Source organism: Azolla caroliniana, unplaced genomic scaffold (assembly GCF_043228905.1).
Source record: "Azolla caroliniana isolate FFs.n. ecotype wild unplaced genomic scaffold, voAzoCaro1.0.p SCAF_5, whole genome shotgun sequence".
NCBI lineage: Eukaryota > Viridiplantae > Streptophyta > Polypodiopsida > Salviniales > Salviniaceae > Azolla > Azolla caroliniana.
This window is the reverse complement of record NW_028230440.1, coordinates 4757604-4768138: the sequence shown is the minus strand read 5'-3', so window position 1 is coordinate 4768138 and position 10535 is coordinate 4757604. Positions and strand designations below refer to the sequence as shown.

At 36.8% G+C, this 10535-nt stretch overlaps 1 protein-coding gene across 1 annotated transcript; it reads left to right on the top strand.

Moving 5' to 3' along the window:
- Nucleotides 1-3449: 3449 nt before the first annotated feature.
- LOC147863808 (stearoyl-[acyl-carrier-protein] 9-desaturase 5, chloroplastic-like) lies at nt 3450-6227 on the top strand. The gene is made up of 3 exons (XM_087319798.1): nt 3450-3771; nt 4620-5145; nt 5515-6227. The coding sequence occupies exons 1-3, from the start codon at nt 3485-3487 to the stop codon at nt 6076-6078; spliced, it is 1377 nt and encodes a 458-aa protein (XP_087175924.1). The 5' UTR covers nt 3450-3484; the 3' UTR covers nt 6079-6227.
- Nucleotides 6228-10535: the final 4308 nt, after the last annotated feature.

The window sequence follows — 10535 nt, the reverse complement described above, 5'->3', positions numbered from 1 at the left end:
AGAATGTAGGGGTATAGAATAAACCTTATAGTCTCGAATGGACAATTGTACCAATACAAAAGCACCACATCAAAATTCCCTTTAACTTTCGTAGATATGGTCTAACTTCATGCCTACCATCAAATACAACAACATTTTGTAGATCCCTATTATTACACAAACCCTAATGTCTCAGCAATAGGAAAATAATCTCCATCTTTGGTTTTGGATCGACCTGTGTGAATTTTGCAAATACCCACTATCTCGGCACCAAATAACAACATAATAAAACTTGCCCAATCTAAGAAATGTAACTCCAAATTCAACAAGCAATTGGACATTGTATGCAATGATGAGTACTATCTTCCACCTTGCAAAAGAAGCCATTGCTTGTTGTTAGTCTGTGTCTATGTAGAGCTAATCCCAAAGGAAAACCTCCAATTGAAAGACTTGCTAGAAGTGGCAATTTACAATGCCAACTATGTTTCAAGATCTACCATTATACTTAATCACGATTACTTACCTTCCAACCTAGGTGTGTCTCTTATTTAGGACATGTCTTGGTGATAAGCCATGTTTTATATACATCGACATTCATATTCAAATGACATTATAAAATGTACGAGACAACCCATAACCATTAGGTCTCCATCGAACAACATTCTCTCTCTCTCTCTCTCTCTCTCTGCCTCGGATGAAGCAAAAATGCAAAGAACAACCAAACACCCTCGGATGTTGGGCTTCAAAGCAACTTGACGCGGAGTAGAAATGATTAAGAAGATAAGGGAACGTGAGTTACGCCGTCTAGAAGCTATGGTTGGGGCACCTCTTACATTGGGACCACATGCCACATACACATCGAAACCCTTTGACCTCCCGCTTCTTCTCAAGAGACTTGGATGGAAATGAAACTAGGCCTAGTATAAAGCCATTTCCTTATAGAACATGTTTTTTTACTAGAACCATTTAGCTTAAGCTCTATTTTTTATAAAAATTTTATAAAATTTTTCTTTCAATGAATGGGTAAATACCCCATTTTTGTTGTAAACCAATTGTGTCATGGGCCAATTTTGGCCTTAGAAGACGTTAATATTTCTTTCTTTCTTTCTTTCTTTCTCTCTCTCTCTCTCTCTCTCTCTCTCTCTATGATGTTGCAAAAATGATTGCAAGACCTTTGAACTTAGAAAATAAATTACTTTGTGAAAAACATCACATTATTGATGTTCCCATCAACATTTCACAAAGGATTGAATTTAGTGCAAGGATACATACTACTCAAGAATGAGTAGGTTAATTGCAAGGTCATGTAAAGATTGCTTGAATAAATAACAATGGATGTTCTCATTCGATTATAAATTCTACTCTTTTGATTGAGACTTGACTTCATGTCAAACAAGTCTCTTTGAATCGAGCATAAAAAATGGTTTGAAGAATGATTATAGTGCATAAATGGTGGGTACGCAAGGCCAATTATTTAATTCAATGACCTCCAAGGCAAAATCTAGATTTTGATAGGGATGACGTTTAACAACCTCTAAGGTAGCATACAAATGTTGAATTTCACATTATTGAGTACAATAACATTTACCGGGAACAAAAAGGACATTGGACATATTTTGCATGATTCAAAGGCTCCAATGCACGATATGGGTTCTAGGTGAGATATCTCCTAAGAACATTTTCATAGCAAAAATGCACGTACAAATGTTGATTCTAGGATATGATAACCCAAACCACAAATGAGTATGAAAAGTGAAAGGCCCACTAGACATAAATCACAAAGTAGGAGAATATTGATATGGGATGGAGTAAGGAGATGAGAATCTTATCCTAATTTATCTTTTTGAATGACATTCAAGTTCCTCCTAGGGTACCAAACATAGAGGTAGGTGCTGAATTGTGAAGAGATTGGAGGGTGTCTTTGCTGAATGTGGGTTGTGTGAGGTTCATGTTGAGGGGAGTCTGTCAAGTAATTCTGTGACGAAGCTTTGTTGCGTCATTTATACATGATGTTTTCTTGTAGCCATTGCAAAGTGGTTTGTAACATATGAGTTATATATTATCCTATGTACTTTTTCTTAACTAGTGGAAGTAGATTTGTTTTGGAAAAATAAAAAATAAACTGAATGCTTCACAAAAGGCCAATATAGTGTCACGCCTATATAATTAGCTATAAATTGGCCATACTATTATCATTCACGAATCAAGACTTGGACATGGATTATCATTACAATGATTTGTTAAAAACCACATTAACCCACATAATTGATTCTAACATTTCGTTCAAAAAATGCAATATACAAGAATGAGAAACATATTAAGTATTAATCATGATGGCACAAATAAGGAAAAGAAGAAAAGTGGCGAAGTAATCGGATCTAATGTTTTGTGTAGGGAGTTGGCATCTTTGGTTACTAATGTAGAGAAATGAGATGGAAAGTGCAAGATGATAAAGGAAGGTGAGAGATTATCAAGGAGAGTTCCAAAATGCCTATTGCATGTGCAACTAGCATAAGAACATTACATGATTAATTAACTATGGTTGTCTATGAGCTTCCATTTGATGTGTTAATGTTTCACTTTCCTCCCACTCGCCAAACATTATGAAAGCCAATGATTGGAAGACTAGCTTGGTGACAAACTAGCTTGTTATCAACATCCTATGGCGAGCAAGAGTCCTCCCACGTGACCTCCTCCTAATCAACACATTCATTGAACGGAAATTGTAGGCCCCACCCGCCACACACCTGATAAGAAAATGAGGCCCTCATCAAATGGATGAAAATCATGTTGAAGGGAAATCTACTTTCCATCTAAAGAATTGGTCCACAAGCAAATATATTATAGGAAACGACAAATATCATGTTGGGGGAGCTACCGCAATCTTAGGAGCCAAAGATTTGCTTTAAATCAAGAATGGTCGATTGCCACGATACGATTCCCTTGCCCCAGTCCGAGCAAGGTGAAGAAGTGAGTCATGGTCGGGAACCCAACCTACTATAGAGAGAGGTCGATCGAGCGTGGCTTGTCCGGAAGAAGATGTGGTGGTAATCAATCGTGTACCTCTCATGGACAAAACAAACACGAAAAAGAGAAGAACGAGAGAGAGAGAGAGAGAGAGAGAGAGAGAGAGAGAGAGAGAGAGAGAGAGGTAAGGTATGTAAGGAATATTCTTTTATGACAAGCAACCGAACCCATGGGATGCGGAAAAGCCCTGTTTTTGGGAGAAAGGTAAGGGCGGTTTTTTGAGGCTGTTTTGCTAAACCATGGTTTAGGTCGTTTTTGCTAAAACCATGGTTTGGGTCTCCAAATTTAGGGTAAATCCTGAATAACCAAGAGATTATCACCATACACTTGTCCTTGTTTTTTTGCATGCCACTCTGTCTCTTTATTTTGCCCCTTCTAAGTTCTCCTCTCATCACCATCTGCCTCAACTCTTCTCTGTCTGTAGATCCTCTGTTCTTTCTTTCTTTCTTCCTTCCTTCCTTCCTTCCTTCCTTCATTCATGGCTCTTTCATCATGCCACTCCCATGGCCTTGTGTCATCATCACACAACCTCATGATGACCACTGCCTCATCTGGCCATGGCCTAACCCACAGTTTGCCTTCTTCTTCTTCTTCTTCCTCCTCCTCCTCCCCTTCTTCCAAAGCTCTGTTGTTCCCTGTAGCCTCTCCTCTGAAGAATCCATGGAATATTAATAATACTAATAGTACGAAGAAAAAGAGCACTTTTTTCCGGATCTCACATCCTAGCAGGAGTCGAGTGGTCATGACAGCCACGACTATGCCTTTGTAAGTCTTGGATTCTCTCAAATTCTTTCCGTTTCATGACATTGTTATGAACTTAAAGCCTTGACTTTGATTTCTACCTGGAATCCTTTTACTGTAATCTGAAGCGTTTTGATGGGCATCAGACTTCAGCTCCGTGCTCTTTGATGAAAAATTCTCACTGTATCAGAAAGTTAAGAGGAGCATCACCTCGGTCATCCATTATTTCCATCAAAATTCTTATCCTGTCCTCATACATTCCAAATTAAGGGCTCAAGAGTCCAGTGTTTTGGGTCACCTATTATTTCCATTGAAGTTCTTATCTTGTCCTCCTCATACATTCCAAATTAAGGGCTCATGAGTACAGGGTGTAGGGATTTCTTTTTGTCTGAACGTTGACCTCCTTGTGATCAAAGAAAATTAGTAAGGGTTTTGTGTTTTTTGCAATGCATTTTCCTGAAATTTGATTTTGATTATAGTTTTACATTTTTCCAGAATTCATTTGGGTTCTGAATTTTTTCTGATATTGATCCTAGTTTTTGCAAACAAAAAACTGGTAGGGCATATATATTTCTGGCAAAGAAATTTGATGCAGATTATGGGCATCGCAATTATTTTCCTGAAAATATATTTAGCTAGGTTTTGGGTAGAGATTTGATTTGAAAGCTGAAAATTTTGATACCAGACTGGGTTTTCTGGAAGTTTCGCAATGATGAATCTGAGTTCTGGATCGTGCCAACACTTAAATGTATCTATGTTTATGGAAACTGTTTGCAAAATGTTTAAGAAAATTTACCTGTGTCCGTTTGATCTGGATTTTGAAAAATGTTTTGGTAGTGGAAATCTTTTGATTGGTGTCTCTTGTTCTACAGAGAAATAGGGGTCACTAAAGATGGTCTTCAGTCTGAGAATTCTACATTATATGCACCCCAAGAGCTACACAAGCAAGTGACACACACCATGCCACAAGAGAAGATCGAGATCTTCAAATCTCTCGAGGGTTGGGCAGAGACCGAGATCCTACCATTCTTAAAGACGGTTGAGAAGTCTTGGCAACCTCAAGACTTCCTTCCAGAGCCGTCTTCAGATGGCTTCTATGATGAAATACGAGAGATTCGGGCAAGAGCCAATGAGCTACCAGATGACTATCTGGTATGCCTTGTAGGTGATATGATCACTGAAGAAGCCTTACCTACCTATCAAACCATGTTGAACACGTTGGATGGGGTGAGAGATGAGACTGGGGCGAGCCTTACATCGTGGGCCCGGTGGACTCGCGCATGGACAGCCGAAGAGAATCGACATGGGGATCTGCTCAATAAGTATCTCTATCTTACTGGGAGGGTTAACATGAGGGCCATTGAGCAAACTATTCAGTATCTGATTGGATCAGGCATGGTGAGTGCATATATAATGCCTCCTATTATCATATGCTTTCATGATTTTGATTCAATGTAGAACCATGCTTACATGCATTATTGTACACGTAAATGTTTTTCTCATCATATGCATGATACGTATACATCCTTGGGCATATGTATTATCATATGCTTGTTAAACAATGTATATGTGCATTAATGTAGGCCATAGAAATTCTTGAGACTATCTGCATGATTTTATTTACAACCCATAGCACAAGTTTTTGACTCTAGTTAAATGGACCAGGTTTTTAAGAGCAATTTCTTGAGTGCTTTGGCCATAATTGTATGAGCTTTTAATATAGTTTCAGTCTCTAATTTCTTGAGTGCTTTGGTGGTGATGGTGCAGGATCCGAAGACAGAGAACAATCCTTACTTGGGTTTTATATACACATCCTTCCAAGAGAGAGCTACATTCATCTCTCATGGAAACACCGCCAGACATGCCAAGGACTTTGGTGATGTGAAGCTTGCACAAATATGTGGCACAATTGCTGCCGATGAGAGAAGGCACGAGAATGCATATACAAAGATAGTAGAGAAGCTCTTTGAGATCGATCCTGATTGCACCATGTTGGCATTGGAAGACATGATGAGGAAGAAGATATCAATGCCCGCCCATCTAATGTATGATGGGCATGATAAGGACATATACGAAAAGTTTGCATTAGTTGCTCAGAGGACCGGTGTCTACACGGCGCGAGATTATGCTGATATCCTAGAGCATTTGGTGAAGAGATGGAACTTAGAGAAGCTTGAAGGGTTGTCAAGCCGAGGTCACAAGGCGCAAGACTATGTTTGTGGTCTGCCCAATCGGTTTCGTAAGTTGGAAGAACGAGCTTCAAAAGTAAAGAAAAGCAGTGTGAGGAAAGGAGCATTCAGTTGGATATTTAACCGAGAAGTTGATCTTTAGTGGTATTTTTCTTTTGTTTGCAAAGCTTGTGATTTACATACATATGGCTACTACGTCTTTTGTTAGTAAATATATACATAATATAGTACCAAATGGAGATGATGGTGTGTAGTAATTGTCATAATCGAAATTGATTTGATTGGATGGCATCATCAAATCTCCAAATTTTTTTGAGGTAATGAAAATATACTTAGATTTGCAAGGTAGATCTCTTTTAAAACATCTGATATAATCCCTGTCCTAGTTGTGATACGTTGTTACAAGTGAGTGTTCCACACATGAAATTTTGTGTCTCTGAAATTGTGTATGTGCAATGTCTTGGATGTAGATCTATCTAAGTCATCTGATGTAATCAGTGTGCTAGCTGCAATATGTGGGTGTTTGGTTATAAATGACATTTAACGTCAAGTGTCAGTGGGACAATGACATGTTTCATTGAGATGGTATTCGCTATAATAATTGATTATAAATGACATTCAATGTCAAGTGTCAGTTGGACAACGACATGATATTCACAATAATGATGAAACGCATTGTGTGCTATATCTGATGATACATGTGAAATGCTATGGCTTCTTCCATGATCGCTTTATCTGATTACCTATACATCTGAAATACCATGCAGTGTCATTGATAATTTTGCATTGTGATTGTGGTTTACCATCAGTAATATAGAAATGATACATGTAAAATGCCATGCCTTCTTTCCATGATTGCCAAATCATTTGGACTTTGTGCATTGTGGTTGTGGTTTACCATCAATAAGTGAGCATGGGTTTAAATACCATATCATCTGACATGTAAAACATAGAAATCATCTGCTCATCCCCCCTATTTCATTTTGAATCTGATGTAATGAATAGCAATTAATAGCAATTGATGTTCTCACTTGCCTATCCATATGGGACTCCACACATTTGAAAATGTAGGCCATCATATTGAAAATGAATTCACAAGCTGGTATTTAAATGGAATAGAAAAATACATCCATAGTAATTACTCCATACACAAATGGAAAGAAGGGATCAAGTATCATGTTTCTTCAATTGTTTCTCTTGCAAAGCTAGAATCACACTTATCCAGGGTGGACATAGGCATTCACGTTTTATAGGAGTTTGTAAAACCTATAAAAGGGTCTTACATTCCCATAATGTGAAAGAAAGGGGACCAAAAGGATGGAGTCAGATAGCAAAGAGTTATAATGGTTTTCCTCATATAACTTTGGTGGACTTCCGCACTCTATTAAATGCTTTACTCTAAGCTTCCACCTTACCAGTTGCAATAGCAACTTAAATTAATATATAACAACAATGTGGGTAGACAGAAACTGAAATTTAGATTTTTGAGCTAGCACACATGCATGGAGTTTCAATATTATTATTATTATATTGAGTTTCATTTTGATTATACGCGAATCTAAAGCCTACCTCAATATATCATTACAATCACCAATCCAACTAATCTATGTTGAAAATTTGTGACATAATTACATAAGATAATCCAATTAGTTTCAGACATGGAAGTGCCATAAGCCATCATAAGTTATCATGAAATTTACATATATTGAAGATTATATCATAAGGAATAAAATCTGAAAATATGTGATGATGCACTTCAGTAAGGAGCTCGACCAATCTCACTACCCACAAAACTCTTGATCATCTTCGACTCACATTGTCTTGTGCAAAAGAATGTGGGTAATTCAAAAGGCTCCCTTTAGAGGCAATCATTCCTGTTTTCTCTTTAACTCACTCATGTGACCTAGCCGACATGGACAAAATTGTCAAATTTCCAACAAAAAGAGAACATTTTTAATTAAGGATCAGATTTGTTTATCTACTTCTATACTTATGAGCTTTTTATATGGACTAAATAAACATATGGTTAACAATACACATTCCTGTTTTCTCTTTAACTCACTCATGTGACCTAGCCGACATGAACGAAATTGTCAAATTTCCACCAAAATTAATTAAGCATCAGATTGGTTTATCTATTTCTATACTTATGTTATATGGACTAAATTACCATATGGTTAACAATTTATTATATAAAATAATATTTAATTATCAATAACAAATGAATCCCAAATATTCTGATTAACTTAATATATATCATGTAGATGTTGATAGGGGGATAACTCATATTGTGCTATAATTTGTGAGAAACCATTTAATATTTCAGGTTCTCCTTCAGTTTTTCTTCTATTTGTATGCAACAAAATTGGGGAGTGGGCAAAAGAAAAGGAGTTAGGATGGTTTATCAACAAAATATTGACAGATGTTCACTAGGCTAAAATCTTACTAGCTATTGATGCCATCATTATTGCTAACATTTAGCATATTCTCTTCAGTTGTGGCGGTTCTTGCATCTAGCATTCCCATTCTTTCATCAATACATTGTAGGGTATCCTACACTAAAATATTCTCATGAAAAATAGCCACTAATGCTTGCATTCATTAGTGAAGGTACTCCCACCCGGATTTAAGATCATGTCAACTATTGTACTATCCTGCAAATGAGAAATTATCCAATTTAGGCAATGTCTTTGGCATGATGTGTTGGTTTCTGTGCCAGCCAGCAACTTTATAACATACCTGTATCTTAGGTTTATTATATGAATAACCTCTGGAATGTTCACATGTGTCATATTTAAGATAGACAGCTTTGTTGATCATGTATGTGGCCCACATCCTCCAATTCGTGCTCACACAGCTATGTACAAAAGTTATATTGGTGTGTGTCTCCTTCCTAAGGAGGGACGGGATATTCATACTTTGAAACACTAAGTCTCGATGTGTAAATAAGGCATACACATATAAACTCAACCTTCTACGTGTTCTCTTTAGTGTGACACTAAGTCATCAGCCCCTCTTAATATATCTTCATAGCTTTCACGAATTGCACTATATGCAAAGCACGTGAAAAGTTAGCGATACTCATCCTCTACTAGCCCTTCCTTGCATACCTTACATGCCTTTAAATTTGGCTGATTTTGATTTCATAATGCAACTTCGATACCTAGGTTATGTGATCGAGTGTGAAGGAGTGTTAGGACTCTACGAGAGTTAATACTCATGTTAGTAATGAGGTAAGGTTGAATATGATCAATAAATAGGCCTTTTTGCCTTCTATAGAGCCCACATTCAGGATTGATGTTTGCAATGTAATATTTTAATTTTTTTTCCTTTTAGCATCTTTCCACTTCATCCTTAGTGGTTCCATTAATCTTTCCTCAATAACTACATATTTCATAGCATCACTTGAAAGGTCTATGAGTTTTATTTCAACTACCCAACCGGATGAGAGAGTTTTGCTCTTATGAATATTTGTAGTTTACATCCAACATTCCAAGCAAGATGTGGTAATCTATGAGTTGTTGCATAAAGTTTTGGGGCATCTAATCCTTCTTCTCTTGCAACCCTATTCACCACTTCTTCCAATTTATCAATACATAAACCAAAGTGTAAGTGATAATGGACATTGTTGCTTAACCCCCATGTTAATTAAAAAGTATTCTAAGAAATCATTCTCAATTTTTAGTTGGCATCTAACATGCTCATATAATCATGCAATCGCAACTCGATACTCTAATGGTATGCCAATTTCCACCATTCTATTCCAAATCTCACTTCGTGGTACTGTACCAAATGTTTTTTTAAAATAAAAAAAGTAGTAATAAAGTGTCTTTCCAATAGCTGACTTTCTTCCATAATTACTCTTAATGTAACAAGATGACCTACCGTGGAGTGTTTTGGTTTAAAACATGCCTGCCAAGTGCTTGTTTGTTTTGACTTTCCACTCATGTACTTATTTTTTGTTCCATGATAGTGCTATACAACTTAGCAATAGTCAAGCTCACCATGATTGTACAATAATTTGATACTTGATTCTTATATGCTTTTTATATTGGTGCCATGCCATGACCAATTCTCCTTTTGCAAACTCATATAGTTGGAGATATACCTTACATTCCTCATCAAACCAAGAATTACATGGGGAACTAGATCTTTTATGTCCACCAACACACATTTGAAAGTGTTGATATCCTACCTCAAAGATGACATCTTTGAAATGTTTCCAATTTTCTTATAACATCATTACCTAAAGAGAGTTTTGACAAATGGTTCTCAACTTCTTTTGCATATATCATAGCTTTATTGTAACAAGGTTGATTGATGTATCTTCTTTCCTCTTTTCACTTTACCACATTTGTTGATCGAGTGTGAGAGTGTAAGGTCCAAGTACAAGGCTAATGGATTGACCATGGATAGATCACATGCCTTCCTAAATAAATAACCTACTTAACTTCCTCCACCTGAGGTTGGTAAACATGTGAGTACATTTGTCAAAGGAAAAACATTTATACCATTTAAGACAATCATGTCAGTGCAATCTAGCATGTGTATAAGAATTCTTCCATAATCCATCATAATACAATCCTTTGAGTCGTGTAA

Bases quoted from the DNA above. Each gene is read 5' to 3' on its own strand.
- LOC147863808 (XM_087319798.1), top strand. From the start codon at position 3,485: ATGGCTCTTTCATCATGCCACTCCCATGGCCTTGTGTCATCATCACAC. The intron at 3,772-4,619 runs GTAAGTCTTGGA...CTTGTTCTACAG, and splicing joins ACAGCCACGACTATGCCTTT to AGAAATAGGGGTCACTAAAG. The intron at 5,146-5,514 runs GTGAGTGCATAT...GTGATGGTGCAG, and splicing joins ATCTGATTGGATCAGGCATG to GATCCGAAGACAGAGAACAA.